Source organism: Syngnathus floridae, chromosome 13 (assembly GCF_059516105.1).
Source record: "Syngnathus floridae isolate MCC-2025c chromosome 13, RoL_Sflo_1.0, whole genome shotgun sequence".
NCBI classification, from domain to species: Eukaryota; Metazoa; Chordata; class Actinopteri; order Syngnathiformes; family Syngnathidae; genus Syngnathus; species Syngnathus floridae.
Genome location: NC_142425.1, coordinates 3,495,496 through 3,514,750, shown reverse-complemented (window position 1 = coordinate 3,514,750; position 19,255 = coordinate 3,495,496). Strand labels below are relative to the sequence as shown.

Below are 19,255 nucleotides of genomic sequence, written 5' to 3'. Positions count from 1 at the left end.
TGCTGCTACCACTAGAGCATTCTTGTCACTGCATGTTTATTGGTGTAGGGACTGAATTTTTGTTGGCTCAACATTTGAGAAAAAAACTGATTTGATCCTAAAATTCCAGCAAAGGGTTAGGCAAAGTGTGTGGCCTTCATAGCATCTTTGTAAAGTGCAGCTGCAATTGAAACTTGTGGACAAAACAAGGAGATCCAGTTGCCGTCAATCTTTTTTGGCACCACTTACAGGGAGAACCCTCACCCCCACATATCCCGAAAGCATAATTTCAAAGAAAGCATGAAAGGTGACATTTATTCAATATATGCATCAATCAATTAATCAACCGCGACGCTGCTCCTGCACACACAAAAGCTAATCGGAGCCTGACAGAGAGCCAAGGCGGGGTGCACGCAAACCCGACCAAAATCTACTCGTCATCCCAGGCTTGCTGCAGCAGGAAGTTGGCGGCCAAATTTTCGTTCTTCTCGCAGGCAAAATAGGCTTGGATGACCAAACCCTCGGGGAAGCCCAGTGCTTTTAACTGAAACAAGAACAGAGGCAGCAAGGGTTACTTTCGTCGCACGAGGTAGGACCAAAGTATTGGCATAGAAAAGAACACAACAGAAGCTTTCCTGACTCTCTCAATGGCCTCTTTCTCCTGTGGTGTGACCTGGATGTAGTTGGCACGAGACGGCGCCCGTGGTTCGCCGCTGCTGCCGTTGCCGCCGTTGCCGCTGTTGTCACTGCCGCCGCCGCCTGCGCTGCTACCTTGAGGCTCGTTGAGCATCTGGACAAATCGCTCTTGGTGCTGTGTGATTTGCTGCGTGACGACGAAAACGACACGGTAGCCGATGAGGCGAGCGTTTTGAGGGGGTGAGTCAGGGGTCCACACCTGTAGGAGCTGCGGGTTGTCTCGGCCCAGCTGCTGCAGCAGGGCGGGTAGCAGAGACGGGTTCTGCTGGATGATTTGCCGCATCTGCTGGAACTGAGGCTGGTTTCTCAGAAACTCCAGCGGGTTCTGTGCCGACGGAGTGATGCCACTCAGCAACGGGCCTGACGGGAGAAGAAAGACGCCGCGTGGTTCTGAGCGGAACAAAGTCAACTCAGGTGCCAGTGCCAAGTTCTTGTGGGTGGCAAGAGAAGCCTTTGAGTGAGTGACAGATTGCCGCAACGACATCAGACGCGAGGTTGCGTCAGTCCCGGTATTGACGCAAAATTGTGCATCAGTGACACGCAAAATGGACCGGGTGTTGTTTTTGCTCTTACGCTCTGCGTCCGCTGGTGGCGGCGTCTGCGTCACGGAGGCCGGGACGGCAGGGGGGCCCGACGGAGAGTCCCCAAGTGCTGGCGTATCACCGCCGGCTTCGGCAGTGGGGAGGCCCTGCGCCACAAAAACGTATTTGACAACAGTGGTGATAGGCAAACTGTTTTTCCGTATTTGGTGTGCTCACGGTGAGTAAATATTCTACGGCGCGGTCCGGGTTGTTATAGCTGGCCCTCAGCGCCGACACCACCGCCTGGCGCTCGTAGCCCATGGACATGATCTCCGACACCAGGTTTTCGTAGGCCTGGCCCGTCACTGCCGGGCAAGTAGAGACATTTTTTTTCCCCCCCCATTAAGTCGAAGATCGGTCGCCATCTTACCGAGAATAGACGCCGCCTCCTCCAGCAGGCCCAGCTCATCCGCCAGGCTGACAAACATATTTGTGGTTAATGAGGTCTGAAGAATTGGAGTGCAATTTATTGAACAAGCAAATACTCAAAAACTTCAAACAAAATTAGTAATGGGTGAATATTGCTAACGGATATCTGTACCAGGCCTGTATGATAACCGGGGTTTGATACCAGCCTCACTTCAAAGTATCATGTACTCGCAAAGGCGGTCAATACTGGTCACTGATACTGACATGCATGGCTGACAAATATTTTACTGTATGAATCTGCAATTTCTTCTCAATTCTTTCATGTGCCCATGAACACAGTGCCATTTTTTTTGCATAGTAATAATTTTTTGCTTCTTTTGTAAGTTTTACACTCAACCAAGCATGACAAGTATATAACTTGAACCAAGCACATTTTGTGCAAATGCAGAGTCTTTTGATTTTCCTCAAAGCGATGTTCTCTGTGAAAGTGGCTGCCGCTACCTGCTCTCACCTGGAAGCTAACGTCTGGACGGACGCACGACTTTCCGCTTCCGTCGTTGGCACGTCATCAGGCTTCTCGATGTCCGTCGTGGCGGTTCCGGCATCAGGAGGATCTTTGGCGGCAGCCGACGGTGGGGACGCATCTTCGGGAGAGGTGGTGGGAGTGTTCTCCGGGGCGGGCGGCGGCGGCACTTCCGACGACGTGGCGGCGGCTTCTTGTGTGGGGACGCAAACGGATGAGGAGAGCGAGGATGAGGATAAACATGTCGGTTCTGACGTTGACGAGGAAGAGGGCGGCAGTGCGGATTGGGGCATTGGCTTTGGGGGGGTTTGAGAGGCGGAGGCTGCTTTGGGCTGCCAACAAAGAAAACAAAATGTTTGGATACACACAATATGACAACTGAATAATTGTCAAATTTATCCAAACCACATTGACTTGCCATGTTGGGCAACATCGCCTTCTGTTCTTCAAAAAAATAACGCGTAGTGTTTGATGACAATGATTCTCATTAACTCTTTAAATTGTATTATATACTATGAACTTGATTATAAAACTATTCTTTCCAAAAAATAAGTCTTCTTTTTGTTAAAACTAGATTTTAAATTGTTTGGATTTTGGAGCCAAGCATCAGAAAAAAAAAACATAACCTATCACCAGACTGGTCAGAAGATGATCCAATCCAGCCAATGCATCCAGTTAACTTGTTCATTGCTGCTGTTCCCGGAGGATTGGTACAGATCCAGCCCACCAATAGTCAAAATTTTCTTAGAATCAACAGCCACTGAAATGCATCGGATTGCTTTTGCTCTTGCGTCTTATTTTCCGATCCCATCAATGATGACATTGATCACTCTGCAAATTTTGACACCCACACCAATCAGATTTAGCCTAAAATGCAACATACTGAAAGTTTGCGAACTGGAAACCGACCTTGGCAACCATGAGAACCACAAAGTTCTTCTCACTGATGTTGTATTCTTTCAGTGCCGTGTCGTCGTTCAAGATTTTGCCTAGCCCAAAGAAAATGTGACGTGAGCAGCTTTGCTTTGTTTGACAACACATTTTGACATTCTGACAAGAGGTATCCTTACCTGCATAGATGAGTTTTTGCCCTGCGGCGGGAAAAACATCTTTTCCTCGCTCCTCTGCAATTCTCTCCTTCAACACTTTTACCTAGCAAACAAAAAAGCAAGAATTCAACTTAACACTTAACATAACATATGGCCGCGTAGTATTTTATTACAAGTCAGACTCTTCCTGATTGTTTGAATGAGTTGCTTCAAAGTTAATTAATATAACTCATCTTTACGTGTATGCCCAGAGTTGAATCTAGTGCAGAAATGGGAAAACTACGGCCCGCGGGCCACATCCGGCCCGCCAAACCTGAATAAATTGTATTATTGAACTTTTTTTTGGGTCATTGTCCCTGCAATTAGTATGTTTCCCCAACAGATGGGGAAGCGCCCACCCGCGCATTTACTCCCGCCGTGTCAGAAAGCTCAGTGCACACTCACAAGTGCGTGTACGTACTAAGTAGTACGGACCCAGCGCACCCCGCGCTCTATTTCCATCAGTGCCGAATTTCAAGATAGGGCTGTGACGTCAGCATTCTCGTAATTCGCGCGCTGAGCTTTCAGACACAGTTTTACGTTAATGCCACCCACAAACCTTCCCCAGGAATCCTTCCACTAAAATGAGTGGCCCGAGGAAAAGAAAGGTGGACACTGAGTGCCGAGTGTTTAAAAAAAAAGAGAGGACAATTTGGCTCGACCTACGTGTGTGAGCAGACGTTCCTCCACATGAACGTCAACAAAGCCCGTCACAGATCTAGGTTAACGGACCGACACCTCGGCTCTATCCTAAGAATTACCACAACAAATTTTACTCCAGACCACTAGCAAAAAAGGGAGACCAACAATACTATTGAATTCTTTATTACTTTATTTAGAAGTATTCTTTCACTGATTCTTCAAGATGATGTATTTGGTCAGAATGTTTGCCGTTTGATGTGATTTCGCCTCAATAGATAAACATATTTCATAAATCTGACCTGCAGGAGCTGAAGTGATGGAAACTATTATTCATAATAACAGTGTCATATTTAATGAGAATCACTGATAGTAGTTTTTTGGTGAAATATTTTTTTAATGCTGTTAATAAATGCATTTGTTTTCAAAAAGCTTTTTTTGAATATCCATGCTTTACTACCTACTAAAAGTACAAACCTTTTATGCAATGACCTTTACATGTCATTTCTATTACTTCACACAAACACTACATCCATCTGCTCCTGGTTCGGCCCCCCTATCAAAATTTAGAACCAAATTCGGCCCGCCAGTCAAAAAGTTTGCCCACCCCTGATCTAGTGTCTGCTGTATGTACATGTAAAGCCACACACACACGTGTGCGCGCACACACACGAGCACGAAGGCAGAAGGTCAAATGGTTTTAATGAAAAGTAACTGGCTTCCAATACACAAACAATGAGGAATCTTGCAGCGTCATTCACTGACACCAAGACGAGTCAATAGCAACACTTCCCTTTCGCGCTTTTCAAAATATTACAATAAAAAGCGACTCGTGCTATCGTTTTGTAGCTCTAATGACAAGTTACAAAGGATGAATAGTGATACTACAAAATTCATGACGTTTGCTATTAACGGCTCGACCAAACGGTGGCGCGATTTCAAACGCTACTAATGTTTACTCTGAAGGGAAACGACGCATGTACCGCCGTAACTTGGGCTAGTTTCACCCGCGGATACTTCGTCGCGCGTAGGTGACGAGGTCGTGCAAACACGCCAACTTGTGGCCCCTCCCCTCCGCATGTATTTGCTTGTTGAACGAAAATAAAGATTCAGAAAGCGTTTGAGACCCACAGTCAACCTGAATAACGCGGAAACGCTAGGCTGGGCTACAGTGTATGCTACAAGCTAGCCCGCCGGTCCGGTGGGGTGACGTTTCGCCCCCCCGGCCGTCGCCGCTGTGTTTACCTCAAGCAACTTTGACTCACCGTCTCCTCGGCGTCGATGTGAATTTTGAACGTCTGCTGCTGGAGCGTCCTCAGTGTCACCGTCAGCATCCTGCCAGCCGCTCGAACTGAAAAGACACACGGAAAACAAAAAACAACAAAAGAAAAAATCCTTAAGCACTTCACATTCGCTCTGCGGTCGCCGCTCCAAAGACTGAAGCGTCCTAGTTTGAAGTGCACTTAGTGTCGGTGAGTGACTCAGCTGTCTGACTCAATGGAAGCCGGCCGGGGGCACAAGAGCGTCCTCTAGTAGGCCAGGGAGAGAATGACAGGAACGTGTTGCCTTTCAAAACATGGGAAACAAGAGAGTCCAACGAGAGCTGACACAAAAGCAGTTCAACCGGCATGCTTTCCCAGGGGCGTAACATCTGTGGAGGAAGTGAGTGCGGCAATAGTGATCTTGACCTGTGGACAGAAAGTCTATCATGCCCCCAAAACACAGCAAGTCGGCAAATGTGATTTGAAGAGAATTAAAATAAAATTTGTTGTGGTAAGATCGTCATTCTGTCTATTTTCATGTGCCGCAACTAACCCATAGGCTTCAGTTAAGGTTGTTTCTTTGACCAAAATAATGATTAGTTTAAATGAGTCCGTTTATTCACAGAAGCTCAGAACCAGTGTCAAGGAGGAGTATGGTATAGTGCTTAAAATACTTTTTTTTTTTTTTTGCCAAGTTAGACTGGTTATAGTGTCACTTTGGGTGATAGTACATTTATCCACATTTACAGTGGTTTCCTTAAATAGGTGGTGATAATGAGCAGAACCAAATATTAACATCTCAGTTTTATCTGGGTTAAAACGTAGGAAATTGAGAGACATCCATTCTTTAATCTCAGCAAGGCACGCCTCAAGATTACAACAATCTTGCGGATTTGTCATCGATAACGGCATATACAATTGGGTGTCATCCGCGTAACATTGAAAACTAATGTTATATTTACATACAGTGTCCCCAAGCGGAATCATATAAATACTCAAGAGTATTGGTCTGAGTACCAATCCTTGCGGGACACCACACGTAACATTAGTGAGCTCAGAGGTCGTGTTGCCATGGGCCACTTGGTGGGTCCTGTCAGATAGATAAGAATTAAACCAACGAAGTGCTGACCCTGAAATACCAACGCAGGTTTTAACACGCTCTAATCTACAGTGTCGAAGGCAGGTGTTTGAATCCATGACTAGGAGGAGATCTTTAGCAAGTGCTGTCTCAGTGGCGTGGTCAGCTCTAAAACCAGCCTTAAACAGTTCGAATCGATTGTTAGCGACCGTGTAATCATTAAGCTCCTGCGCTACTACTTTTTCAAAAATGTTTGCTATGAACAGGAGATTTGAAACCGGCCTATAATTACTGAGACGGTCCGGGTCAAGGTTTGGGTGCTTAAGTAGTGGTTTAATAATAGCGGTTTTAAAGGCTATTGGCATGATACCAGAGGAGACAGACAGATTAATTATATTTAAGATGGACAGTCCTAAAATCTGAAATAATTCTGTAACGAGTTTGGCTGGAAGCGGGTCGAGTAAGCACGTTGTTTGTTTAGCCACGCTAACTAATTGTGTAAGGCTTTCGAGAGACACGTTTTTAAAATTTGAGAGGGATATCGCATGATTGTCAGTTTCTGTAATCGGCAATCTTGACTGAGTGTTTGGAACGGTCACCGTGAACTCATCCCTAATGGATTGAATGTTTCAAGCAAAAAGTTTCATCAACTCGTCAGCTGAGTGGCGGGAGCTATCGGAGGTCGGCTGCTGTAGTGTTAGCTTTGCCCCCGTATCGAATAAGTATTTAGGATTGTTTTTAGTGAGACCAATAATTCAAGAGAAGTGATTAATTTTTGAGAAAACAAGCGCTTCTTTGTATTTTAGGAGGCTGTCACACCATGCCTGATGGAAAACCTCAAGTTTGGTTACATGCCATTTGCACTCAAGCTTTCTACATAATTGTTTAAGCGTACGAGTTTCATCCGTGAACCACGGAGTAGGCTTTCTATAATGAGTTTTAAGACGTAGAGGCGCTACTGAGTCGATGGCGTTTAACAGAGCCGCATTGAATTCATTTGTGAGATTATCAATTGAGCCAATATAAGCGGGAAATGCGGCAGTTGCCAGCAGCAGTAACTCAGAAAGCACAGTCTCAGTTATGGAGTTAATATTACGGCTACAGTTGCTTTGATTGCGCTCCTGTCGTTGACAGAGAGCTAAAATTTCAAATTTTATAAAGTAGTAATCAGACATAACAGTAGCGTATAGCGTACCGTTATATTTGAGGTTGCCAATCCTTGGGATATACCAGATCTTAAGTATTTCCATTTTCATGTGTTGCTGCCTGTATTCCCTGCGTAAAACCGAACGTATCAATTATTGTCTGACACGCCACAGTAAGTGGCTCTGACGGTAAATTTATATGGATGTTAAAATCCCCCATAATTATTATATTATCCGCATTGGTCACCAGGTCAGCCACGAATTGTGAGAATTCATCCAGGAAACCAGAGTAAACCCCGGGTGGACGGTAGAGAACAGCAAGATAAAACGACGGCAAGGCTGTGGATCGAACAACGAAAACTTCAAAAGTTTTAAATGCGTTAATCGAACGAGGGCTAAGTCTAAGATCGGAATTGGAAATAAGGGCTACACCCCTCTTCTTATGAGGCCGCGCAACATGTGAACTCAGACTTCTAAACTTTTTCTTGAACGCAGACTTAATATAATCGGCTGAAATGTAATTAACCTAGTGTAAGTTTGATTTGTGTGAATATTTTTGTCCTTAGAAGAAAACGAACACACGTTGAAGAAGTTGGACACGGGTAATGGTTGATACGAGGTGGAGGGCAATTGATATGCAAAATAATGATAAGATTTTCTAACAACGTATAAATTAAACATGTTGATTTTATGTATTTTGACCAAGTGATGTTGGCGTACTTCTGACGCGGATTGGGTTGATGCACACTTTTGGTAACCACGTTGATGGCCAAGACACTCAACCCCTACCCAAATGCAGGACTACAGTTCAGTCTTTTTGATTGTCCGCACTTCCTTGTCATCACCAGCATGATCACCAAAGTCAAAGTCAAAATCTTTATCGTCCTTCCTGTTATTCTCCTGCTCCTCTTCCTCCCACTTCTTCCTTTCCAGCTCGTCTTGCTCCTCCTTCATCTTCTTCTCGGCTGCCTGGTGAGCACAAAAGGCAACAATCGACTGTCAATCACCAAAAATAGTCCACAAAAGCCCAAGCACAAACACAGCCCAAGCATGCTAGCTTGGTCGAATGCATCACAAGTTGTCGAAAACAGCAGTGAGATAAGATGGCTGCCCTTAAACTTCTTGAATCTTAGGTTTCAGAGGCAAGGGGCCAATTGTTCGTCCCATCATGTCCACCGTGAGGTTATTTTCAGTGGACAGGACGTGGAACAATGGCCGCTCCTCAAGATAAAGAAAGAAAATGATGCCACGGGGCACCGGGCTGCGAGTTTGACCACCGATTGGTTGAAGAAGACGGATCGTCGCTTGTCTTACCTGCGTGAGTCCCCAAGTCTGCTGGGCAAACTCTTCTGCTTCTTGGACATTGTCAGTGATGAGGAAGTTGTCAAAGATGGATCCGGCCTTCGTCTAAAAGGGGGCGAGACATCATGGATCGTGATCGGACGCAGTCTGTCTGTCCGTCTGTCTGTGTCTGTGTTGCCGTTCACCTGCCACAATTCCAATCCCAGCACGCCAATGTTGTGGAACTTGTACATGTCGGCGTCGTGAACGTACTCGGGGTTGGCGATCTCGGGGTGGACCCATGGGCCTTTGTACTTGGGGTTGTCTATCTGCCTGGGCATCCAGTCGCCCTGCCGGCGACAAGCAACGAGATGAGCCGTTGACGGGCGGGCCGTGTCCCGGCCGCTACAGACGCACCTTGTAGTCGGGATTTGCAATCACGCGAGGCTTCCACACGCCATCAATGTCCTCTCGCCAGTCACTGGGTTTGCGGTGTTTGGGGTCTGGGACGGTTTCTGGCTGATCCCAGTCCTGGAAAAACAACTTTTTGTTCGTCAAAAGCCCCTTTTGAGCTGTCCTATCGGAGTCTTCCGCTACTTGTTCTTGAATGGCCGTTCTGTACAAAAGGTACCAAAGGCAGACAGCGGCGGGGAAAAACAGGGGACAGAATGAACTTCAAAACTCACTCGTCCTGCCGACTCCCTCATTTTTCAGATGGTCTAATGTTACAATTTCATTTGAATTTTTTGTACTTGTTTTTGTACACGTTTTCACCTTAAAAACGTGTCACCCGGTCAACTTTTCTTTTCTTTAGCAAGAAAATCGCAGCAAACATGAGACGTCTCGACAGACACGGCACGACATGTAACGAAAGCCATTGTAGAAGTAACCGAGCAGGAAACAATGATGTTTTTCCAGGTATGAGAAGCAGTTGGACTCGTTTGAAGTACACTCGTTATTCTTGCCGAGCAACTTGTACACCAAAGCACTGGGCATGTACAGATTGCTTCAATCTGGAAAGCTCCAGGCCGTGGCTTGCCTCATTTGGAGTCAAAAATGGTAAGAAGCGCACCGCGCTCACCTCGGGCTTGGTGTCGTCTGGGTCGTCCATGGTGGGCCGATCATCCCAGTCGGCCGGCTTGCTGGCCAGGGGGTCTTTGATAGTCTTGGGGGGCAGCAGGTCCCAGTCATCCTCCAGCGAGCCCGATGCCACCTCTGAGTTGTCGATCTTCACCTGGTACGTTTGGTCCGGACGCAGCACCAGCGTGTACACGTGGCTCAGCTTGTCGTCCTGCCGGAAACAAGCGCAAGTTCACAACAGGCCCGAGAGTGGGAGACGCTCTAGGGGGGCTCGGAACAAAGTTGGCATGTTTACATACAAAAGGAAAGAAAAGTGTCATGTACCTGGAAAGAAAAGCATTAACAAGTATTTTTCTGGAAAAATAGTATGAAAAAAAATTCTGAAAAAACTTGGGGGGCATTTTTCAAAAGGCACTGTAATTTTTGCTGACCTTGCACGGGATGTTTTTTTGGATAAGGTGTCCTTGTCCCTTGTAGTTGAGGATGACGTGCACTTTCTTGGTGGCCGAGAAGCAGATGTCGGGACCTGCCGCCAAACACAACCACCACGCCGGTCGGACCAATTTCGAGTGACATAACAAAAACAAAGGCCTTCCCTGAAGCCTGACTGGAACAAATTCTGCATGAGCTTTTAACATAGGGCTTTAAAGTAGCGTCACAATTTAAATGAGGTTCTCCAGTGTCAGACTTTCATTGTAGGACCAAAGCCAGCGTTATGCTGTGTGTAGCGTGGCCTTATTTTTCTGACCGAACATGATGTAGAAGGACGAGCGGGTGTTCATCTGGGCCTGGTCGAGTTGGGCGTCAAAGATTTTGACGTAGCCTCCGCCGCAATCCAGCCCCTGCTGGTGCTTGACGCTGAACTGGATCACCAGGACTTTACCCTCGTTGCTGAACGACTTCATGCGCGCCGACAGCGCGTAGAAGTGTGTGTCATCGCTCGTCTGGACGCCTACCAGCAAACAAAGCAAAGGAAGATGTGTAAGACGAGAGACAATGACGCGCAACATTCCAGCGTGCTCTTCGCGACATCACGAACACCAGCAAATCTTCAATGAGGAAAAACAGCTACTCTATCATGATGCACTTGATCAAAACAGAATCATAACATAAGAGACTGCAAATCATTAAAGTTTTAATGTTGCAAGCCAATTGATGGTGCGCTCCTTCTGGTGTGCCTTCTTTGGACACTCGGGGCAGTATAACAGACAAATGAAAATAGCTACTGCTTCGACTACAATATAAGTGACTCACTAAGAAGCTTTAATAGCATTTCTTTTTAAAGAGGATAAAGAATATATGTCTGCAAGTATTTCAGCATTTTTGAGTTGGATTTTAGCTGACTCACCTTTATCGAGCTCAGCGTCACCATAGAATTTCCCGGCGCTCAGCTTCCATTGGCCGTAATCGTCCTTGTGCTTGGACTCCACCCATCGGTTTCTCCAACCGTCTGAAACGTGCCGCAAAACAGTTGATACTTTCAAAATAAAAGACAACGTTGACACTTTTCAGCTTGATATTTGACAATCCAGTTTTTAAGGAAATTCATATAATAGTTTAAATGGACTTTCAAGGCAAAATATCATGTTTTTTATGGCCAAATATAGCCCTTTATGGGATTTTTTGTGGTGAGTGTGTGTGTGTGTGTGGGGGGGGGGGCTGTCATAGCATTTTTATCATCTAATATAGGGTTTGGGGGGACCATGGCAAAATATCATAAAATGCCACTCTGCAGAGCAATGGTACAAATTTTGGTACAAAAACATATGCATTTGTGTACCAAAAGCAAAGATTTGGCATTCAACAATCTTATGCAGGTGCTGCACATTTTGTGCACAAAAATGTAATCACTATTTTTAGTACAACCGGTCATTTTTTGTAACACTGTATGATATTTTGAACCCAAAAGCAAAACTCTTATGTCATTCAAAAATGCCTTTTGCGGCCAGGGAGAGAGAAAATATAAAAAATCGCGCGCCTCCATAACGCACCTCCGTCGAGAAACTTCTCCTTGAAGAAAACAGTGGCATGGACGCTGCAGGCGAGCGCGACCAGGAGCGCGAGGACAGCGGGCGGCATCACTTGCTCGGCTTGACTCGGGCCTGAAGACGCCCAACCTCGGACCCAGTCGCGCTAATAAGGCGAGCCAGGAGAGCCAGGCACCTGCGAGCCGCGCTCATTGGCCGAGCGAGCCGGAACCCTCGGCCAATCAGAGGAGACCACGAGGACACCTTTCGGTAAGGTTCGGCAACGATCCAACTCCGAGGAACGTTCAGGTGAGGTGACGTTCAGGTTGACTCTCCGAACTAGACAGTATGTGTAGATCTAAAGGCCTTCAAGAACATGTTGTATGTGGTTATGACTGACATCCTTGCAAAGAACACATCTGGCTTGTTGGTGAAAAAAAGCTCAAGATCTCCAAACAACGAAATGGACCACCGAAAATATTCAAAGCCAACTAATTTGAGCAAATAGTTTAAAGTAATTGGATACTTAATTGTGTGTTATCTAAGACATGTTTTAAAAAAAAAAATCCTATTTGTGGATCAGTTTCGAGTTGAAAGATTGCGTGACATACTCCAACGTGACGTCAGCGCCTCTGTAAATAAAGATGAGTTGAGTCGAGTTGTGTCTGTTGCAGTCTGACTCCTTCTGCTGGACAAGCAAGTTAAGCAGTTTGATCTTCGTCCTCGTTGCAGAAAATCGACTAAATAGAAACACATTTTGGCTCATTCTTTAACAGTTCCACACACAGTACTGGGAACATTGGAACAAGTATTACACTCTCAATTGGCACTTGTGAAGATTAGCCCCAAGACACACACAGGTTTTGAAAACACAAAATATTTTCTTTAATTGCCCAAAATTAAGTTGTTCTTCTTTGTACTGTCTCTCCTCAGATCTGTGACCAAGGTGTGTAGTTTCTCTGATAGCGCCACCTGGTGGAAAGATGCAAAAAACGATGACGGCAAGGTCGTCTTCTGACATCTCTGGTTCAGTCAACACATTGAAGGAGTTTTGCTCACCACGTAGGCGTCGGGCCCTTGCAGTTGCTTATGTCGAGGGTGAAGGCTCTGGATGGAGCTCTGGACGGTAGCTTTAGTTTCTGCAGCACTGCACGACGGCTGCATCACCTAAAAAATGCAGCAGACACGTTCACACGTCTTCACTCTGATATGACAGCTGTTTGTTTTGTTCATGTCACATTTCAGGAGATGCCAAAATACAAGCTCATAGGACTCGGGAACTAATGATTGAGCAACTCGTTTGCAGTGATGCAGTTACTTTGCATATCAAATCCGCAAAGGAATTCGAGTTATTTTTTCAAAGAAATCAGGTAATTTGATCTTTATTAGGATGTTTTGCACAAGTTGCATCACGGTTTTTAATCTAAATAGTCTTTACAGTTTTTATAAACTGCTCTTTTGCACATTGCTATTTATTATGTGTCAAGAATTACGTAGTTCCTTCCTATGACCATTCAGCTCAGTTCTTTTTCAATTTTTTTTTTTGAGTGTAGACAAAATACATGCACTTCCAACAGCTTTTAGCTAACCAGCCACGTGTTGTCTGTTGTCTTCCGGGTTAGAGCAATGCCGGCATCTGGTCTGTTGACTGCCGCTTCTGTTCCGGACCGTGTACGCTACTTGTTTCGCGTTTTCTCTTTTTCAGTGCGTCTCTTGTTTTGTTTTACTCGTGTTGTTTTGTTTGCTGTTTTCTGTGTCTCTCCCGTCCACCGCGCATCTCCGCAGCTCCGCTCGCACTTATCTGTTCCCTCTCCCTCGGACTACCAGCTACATACGTTAGCCAGCTAGCTAACAGCCAGCTGGCCAAACTACCACCCTCCTGTCTCCCGGCCGGCTCTGAGCCTGTGGCCGCTTGCTCTGGAGTCGGGTGGACCCAAATTTGGATCTGCTACCTCTTCTCCCTTGGTTATGTCATCCACAAATTCAACCTGGACTTCCACTGTTACAACCAGATCTACATACGCACCACACCCACCCGAAACCCTCCCCTCACCCACCTTGAAATTTGCATCTCTACAATAAAAACATGGCTGACCCACAACTTCCTCAAACTCAACAGTGACAAAACAGAGCTCCTCATCATAGGCACTGAATCCACCCTCAATAAAACTGGACAGATCTCTCTCACCATCGACTCCTCGACCATCACTCCCTCCCCTCTGGCACACAAACTCTGCGTTATCCAGGACCCCTCCCTCTCCTTCAACCCTCATGTTAGCTCTGTTGTCAAGACCTCCTACCACCTCCGCTGCATCGCCAAAATCCAACACTGCCTCTCTCTCCCTGCCGCTGAATCCCTCATCCGTGCCTTAATCTCCTCCCGGCTTGACTACTGCAACTCCTTTCTCATTGGCATCACTGCTCCCTCCCTTCATAGACTTCAACTAGTCCACAACACTGTTGCCACCCTCCTTACCCACACCTCACCTTGTTTCCCTGTAAGCATCTTTGGGTCCTTGAAAAGGGCTATATAAATTGAATAAATTATTATTATTTCAAGGTACATAACTGTGGTATTCAAGGTACATAACTGTGGTAAGAGACCCTTCAGGCCCTTCCATTCTTTGTTCACTAAATATGCCTGTGATCCTGCTGGCTCACAAAAAATTCTGTCCACACTTGTGTGTTAGCTTTTTAGGATGAGAAGGATAAGACACACCTGGCCTCGGGCGAACATATCCCGGTGCAGACAAATGACCTTGAGCGGAGTGACGGAGAGAGGGGCGGCGGCGGCGGCCAGAGGGTGACACCTCAGAGGATGTCCAGCCTCTGGGGGGGGCTCCACGGCCACACACAGCAAGTCCAAAAAGGGATGTCCTGCACAAAGGCCGAGTGGCACAAAACAAACATTGACATAAGAGGAGAGATGAAAAATTTAGTATTTGTACTTTGTGACTCGCCGGCGCTGCTGACAAGCTGCTCTTCTTACCGTCTGCATCCATCAGCCTGTAGATGGCTTTCCTTCCCGGGATGGTGCTCTTCTCTGGATCTTCACTGAACTTCATCCTGGGCCTACCCCCGACCTCCACAAGCTGCGAACGGCAACAGATCAGCACTCGACGGTCGGACCGAAGAACCATAATGATGATGACGATACCTTATAGACACAACCCAGCGAAGGTTGTTTACTGCAGGTGACGAGATGCGTTCCGACCCCGAGCACATCAACCTCGTTCTCCTGAAGCCAAAAGGGACATGAACAAGAAAAGCAGACAGGGCGGACACAACTAAGGTTTAACATTTGGTGCCTTCACCTTGTTGTTGAGTTCCACCATCGCTTGCTCTGAGATGTTATTGGTGGCAATGATGGTCAATGAATCAAAGGCAGGGATCGAGAAGCTGGCGAGAGCAAAAAGAGGCGAGAGAGAGAGATGAGCGTCGCGATGGCAGACGAAAAAAGCGCGGCGCGCCACCTCGCTCACCGCTCACGACAGAGCCGGAGGGCGCGTCGCACATCCAGTGATTGCTTGCAGAGGTCGCCGCTGTCCAGACGGACCCCCAGGGGCCGATAGCCCAGCTCGCACAGTGCCAGCGCCACGGCGCAGAAGTTCACTAGGCCACTGCTAAAAGAAGCCAGACACAGACGGGCGTCACATTTACAATCGACACGCAAAACAGATAAAAAACGTCGGCACCCTTACCGGGCCACACTGTAGCTGTCGATCACCGGCAGGAAGTGGTGGGGGTAAGTGATGGCGTACGAGAGGAAGGCGGCCAACTCGCCCTCGTGGATCTTCCTGGGCTCCGCCCCCAAAAGCTCGCACACCCGCCCCAGCCAACCCTTGGTCAGCGAAACAAAGTCCACCTGGTCGGGGGCCCTCTTCACGTCGACAAGGGTCTAGTGGGAAGGCAAAAGGTGCAGATAAGAGCCCACTCTGATGGAAGCTCACATTGTCACGAGATGGAAAGCTGTGGCATCACATGCCAGAGGGCCTCGCGCACATCTTGCGCAGATTTTGCAAGCGTGCACACTCACTTGCAGTGAGACCTGATCCAGAGAGCTAAAGGAGGTGACGAAGGAGTGAGCCATGGTGCCGGTAACCGGGATGCCAAACAGCAAGCCGGCCTGAACGTTGCTGCTCACGTCGAAGCCTGAAAGGCAGAAGCGGGACTCCTTCTGTAGGCTGACCTCTGACCTTGCTCTGGGTCTGGCTCACCTCCAATATACGAGTATCTGGAAGCGCTCAGGCCTCCGTCGGGGCCCTGCGCCCTTCGGAGCCCCATCTCCAGCAGCTTCCTGCGGGGGCCGGACGCCAGGCGGAAGCGGGCCGCGTTACTGCAAACCAGACTGGAAGAAACAGCAGCTTTCGTCAGGAAATGGCTTTTTGTTGTCATTTAGCGGTGCGTTCGAATAACCTGGCATAGTTGACGAGACAAAGCAAGCTGGTCTCCAGCAGCTGGACCACAGCCAGAGGGCCGGCAACTTCCATCAGAGGCTCCTGCAGACACAGCACATGTCAGTGCGTGCCAGCCTCGCTCGCCATCACGCGGTCACGCATCTCACCCGGGCAAAGACCACCGAGCCCTCCGGGGCAGAGCGCAGCGTCACGCCCGAGCAGTCCAGGCTTCGCAGAAACTTGAAGAAGGCGGGCTCCGTAGCTGCCGGTAAAGCGGAGCGCAGGAAGTCCACGTCTACATCAAAGAGAAAGGATGGAAAACATTCTCCATCTGTTTGCTCTCTCACACCATTAACATAATATGCAGATCACTCTTTGTCAAGAGTGAGATGGAGTGTTTGTGTAATTGAAGAAGGAACTAATACTGACACTGCGCGACATGTTGACCTGTTCTTGAATCAAGTTTAAAAAAGACAAAAGTGTGAGGGCAAACAGCTTGCAGCATTGACGCAGTGAAGCACACAAAGTTGAGCTCCTTTGCATCGAGGATTATGCAAAGAGCTCACGCAATCATCATTGCTTTTTGGTGAAGTGAATGAGTGTTCAATTGGTCTTTGAACACACTTCACGTCAACAGCAGAACGCGAATGAACTAAAATAAAAAACCTTTCTAAAAATGGAAGTTGACTGACGCAAACATGTGTTTTTTATGTTTTTATTGGAAATAAGCTGGTGCTATTGCCGTACGACATCAGTTTTCACTTTCCACTCAAGGCGTGCGCGCTCCCACAGCAGGGATACAGATTTTCACGGGGGTAACTACTTTGGCACACACCAGAATTGCATGAACTGACAAGAAATATAGCAATGAGCATGTACGATATCTGCTTCAAAGTTAAAGCAAAATCTTACCAAGAAGAAAACTTGTTTGGAATTCACAACTTGGAGATATCAATTGGAGCGTGGTTATCCTCCTTTAAATCCTGTATCTCAAAGAAATTCACTTCAAAATCTTACATATCACCAAATTTGTTGATATTGACATTTTAGGAGCAATTGTGTCCCAAAAATTACAATTCATTTACTTGGCAACTCGGGTTACTTCTAAATTTTGAAATGTTGTTAAAAACTAAAACAAAATCTCGCTAAAACTGGGAAATGGTTTTGAATTTAAAAAAAATCACATAAGTCACATAAGTCAGTGTTCTATTATTTTGGGGAAAATTCTACATTCACAAAGCAAAACATAATCTTTCTTCTTCACTTCCTTTTTTTTTTTTTCTGAGCCAAGATCATATGTTCATGTCTTGTGCATCGTTACAAACAAGAAATTGTTCTATTGAACAGAGATCTTTGCTGTAACCCCTGATTAAATGGAAAATATATTTCAATTTTGAATTCTACGTTTATGTTTTAGGAGGGTGCAGTTTCGATTTCACCTCCTTAAAAATCTATTTTTTTAAATATCTAAATGAAATCTATTGGCGCAGGCAGCAGATTCTGTGTGGAGTTTGCATGTTATCCCCGTGCCCGCGTGGGTTTTCTCCGGGCACTCCGGTTTCCTCCCAAATCCCCAAACCATGCTTGGTAGGCCGATTGAGTACGCCAAGCGTGGGTGCGAGTGCGGATGGTTGTTCGTCTCTGTGTGCCCTGCGATTGGCTGGCAATCGGTTCAGGGTGTCCCCCGCCAACTGCTCGATGACTTCTGGGATAGGCTCCAGCACGCCCGCGACCGCCATGGGGACAAACGGTATAGAAAATAGATGGACGGATGGACGTTTATGTTTTGCAGTTATAGCCAACCTGCGAATGTCTGTATGCAACTGTTTCCTTAAAAAAAAAAAAAAAAAAAAAAGCTAAGCAAAAAAAACATTCCCTTTGCCAGCAAACGTCGTTGCCACTTTGGAACTGACGCCGAACCTTAACGTGCACAATTGTGGACTGTTGGACAATTCGCAGTAGTCCAACAGTTCACTGTTCTCCAGACTGTAGCGAGTGAGGGGGGCCCCACCTGTAATGATCTTGCGTTTTTGGAATTCGCGGACGGTCACGCGAACGTGTGGTGGGCGAGCTGTTATGCAACCAAATGCCAATACAAAACGTATTGTGACGTGCGCGCACCGAATTAACCCATTTTGGCGTTAAAGTTTACTTGAAACCTTCCCAAATATTTCCTCACCTTGGTCTGTGAAGCGAAAGTTGCGCAAGAAGAGCAGGCAGTCGCCGAGGCCGGCGAAGATCGCGAAGCTGCCCCGAAAGGGGTTCTCCCTGAAGTAGAGTTCGAACACGGCGTGCTCGTGGTGCCGCCCGGTGCGCCAGTAGGCGTACGCCATGGTGAAGTGGTACAGATCGCTCAGCAGCGGCGGTACCCGCTCCAGGATGGACCTCTCCGCAGCGGGTTCGCATGTGCTGCTGCAAGGCGCTGCCATCTTTTGCAAAGTTTCGCTTCAAGTTCAGAGTGACGCTGAGGGTCGCTGGGACTTGAAGTTCACGCACACAAGCAGGCGCCTAACGGGGTGTAACGCACACACACGCAGAGAGCTTTTGCCCCTGTTTAAACCCCTCCCCTCTGTACGGCGTTACAGAGCGCTATACGCCAAAACCAACACACAGCTTATTCCCCCAGGATGTCGCTCTGATGAACTCTCACCAGAGACTCAGTCATCACTGTGCAATCACGTCCTGTTCTCGTCACTTTAATGTTGTACAGCAACTGAAATTAACCGGAGTCAAATTCCCTGTTTGGCGTGCACAAACTTGTTCATTAAAGCTGATAAATGAAATTAAGAAGTCAAATATAAATATTGTAATACATACACGCAGAGAACTTTTGATCCTGTCGGCAAACGTGTTCAAGAAGTTAGATATGAATATTGTAATACATAATCAATACAAGTTTGAAATGAATAAGTCAAATATGAATATTGTAATACAGAGAGCTTTAGATCCTGTTGGCAAACATGTTCAAGAAGTTAAATATGAATATTTGAATACATAGTGAGTGCACGTTTGATAAGAGGAAGCACAGTGTGACATGACTGCTTTGAAGGTGAAGTATTTGTGTCCACGAACAGTAAATGAATGCATGAAAAACATTGAGCACATTACCCACCTTGAAAAACAGTAAGTACGACCGTCTGGCACGTCACAAACCGAGAACCGCCAGTCAA

At 46.7% G+C, this 19,255-nt stretch overlaps 3 protein-coding genes and 1 pseudogene across 4 annotated transcripts; all 4 read right to left on the bottom strand.

The window, feature by feature from the left end:
• Nucleotides 1–266: 266 nt before the first annotated feature.
• On the bottom strand, nucleotides 267–5,412 carry LOC148388123 (lysine-specific demethylase RAD23B-like). The gene is made up of 10 exons (XM_088395111.1): nucleotides 5,141–5,412; nucleotides 3,219–3,300; nucleotides 3,058–3,137; nucleotides 2,137–2,480; nucleotides 1,627–1,673; nucleotides 1,434–1,561; nucleotides 1,249–1,363; nucleotides 875–1,035; nucleotides 620–802; nucleotides 267–523 (listed from the first exon to the last, which is right to left on the bottom strand). The coding sequence occupies exons 1-10, from the start codon at nucleotides 5,207–5,209 to the stop codon at nucleotides 410–412; spliced, it is 1,323 nt and encodes a 440-aa protein (XP_088251237.1). The 5' UTR covers nucleotides 5,210–5,412; the 3' UTR covers nucleotides 267–409.
• A 321-nt stretch (nucleotides 5,413–5,733) lies between these two features.
• Nucleotides 5,734–8,041, bottom strand: LOC148388122 (uncharacterized; annotated as a pseudogene).
• Nucleotides 8,030–11,869, bottom strand: LOC148388121 (calreticulin-like). Its single transcript, XM_088395112.1, has 9 exons — nucleotides 11,713–11,869; nucleotides 11,070–11,171; nucleotides 10,470–10,673; nucleotides 10,153–10,247; nucleotides 9,723–9,932; nucleotides 9,059–9,172; nucleotides 8,848–8,991; nucleotides 8,675–8,767; nucleotides 8,030–8,329 (listed from the first exon to the last, which is right to left on the bottom strand). Exons 1-9 carry the CDS (start codon nucleotides 11,798–11,800, stop codon nucleotides 8,162–8,164), a joined length of 1,218 nt encoding a protein of 405 aa, XP_088251238.1. The 5' UTR covers nucleotides 11,801–11,869; the 3' UTR covers nucleotides 8,030–8,161.
• Nucleotides 11,870–12,549: 680 nt separating this feature from the next.
• On the bottom strand, nucleotides 12,550–18,660 carry naprt (nicotinate phosphoribosyltransferase). 2 transcript variants are annotated; one of them, XM_088395110.1, is made up of 13 exons: nucleotides 18,265–18,660; nucleotides 16,253–16,380; nucleotides 16,105–16,187; nucleotides 15,906–16,036; nucleotides 15,725–15,840; nucleotides 15,390–15,586; nucleotides 15,171–15,308; nucleotides 15,003–15,087; nucleotides 14,846–14,926; nucleotides 14,678–14,780; nucleotides 14,408–14,565; nucleotides 12,748–12,855; nucleotides 12,550–12,660 (listed from the first exon to the last, which is right to left on the bottom strand). In XM_088395110.1, exons 1-13 carry the CDS (start codon nucleotides 18,512–18,514, stop codon nucleotides 12,574–12,576), a joined length of 1,665 nt encoding a protein of 554 aa, XP_088251236.1. In that variant the 5' UTR covers nucleotides 18,515–18,660; the 3' UTR covers nucleotides 12,550–12,573. The 2 variants fall into 2 exon arrangements, with proteins under 2 accessions (XP_088251236.1, XP_088251235.1); XM_088395109.1 differs by having other exon boundaries at nucleotides 15,171–15,311; nucleotides 18,265–18,656.
• Between the last annotated feature and the right edge of the window lie 595 nt (nucleotides 18,661–19,255).

What these genes read in the sequence shown, in the direction of transcription:
- LOC148388123 (XM_088395111.1), bottom strand. Translation starts at nt 5,209, where the DNA reads ATGCTGACGGTGACACTGAGGACGCTCCAGCAGCAGACGTTCAAAATT. An exon ending in GCCACCAGCGGACGCAGAGC is followed by an intron (nt 1,036 to 1,248) that starts GTAAGAGCAAAA and finishes TTCTCCCGTCAG; the next exon opens with GCCCGTTGCTGAGTGGCATC. An exon ending in ACAACCCGCAGCTCCTACAG is followed by an intron (nt 803 to 874) that starts GTGTGGACCCCT and finishes GTCGTCACGCAG; the next exon opens with CAAATCACACAGCACCAAGA.
- LOC148388121 (XM_088395112.1), bottom strand. Translation starts at nt 11,800, where the DNA reads ATGCCGCCCGCTGTCCTCGCGCTCCTGGTCGCGCTCGCCTGCAGCGTC. An exon ending in AAAAAAACATCCCGTGCAAG is followed by an intron (nt 9,933 to 10,152) that starts GTCAGCAAAAAT and finishes TGTTTCCGGCAG; the next exon opens with GACGACAAGCTGAGCCACGT. An exon ending in AGACTTGGGGACTCACGCAG is followed by an intron (nt 8,330 to 8,674) that starts GTAAGACAAGCG and finishes TGTGCTCACCAG; the next exon opens with GCAGCCGAGAAGAAGATGAA.
- naprt (XM_088395109.1), bottom strand. Translation starts at nt 18,514, where the DNA reads ATGGCAGCGCCTTGCAGCAGCACATGCGAACCCGCTGCGGAGAGGTCC. An exon ending in CTTTCGCTTCACAGACCAAG is followed by an intron (nt 16,381 to 18,264) that starts GTGAGGAAATAT and finishes TCTTTGATGTAG; the next exon opens with ACGTGGACTTCCTGCGCTCC. An exon ending in ATATGTTCGCCCGAGGCCAG is followed by an intron (nt 12,856 to 14,407) that starts GTGTGTCTTATC and finishes TGCATTTTTTAG; the next exon opens with GTGATGCAGCCGTCGTGCAG.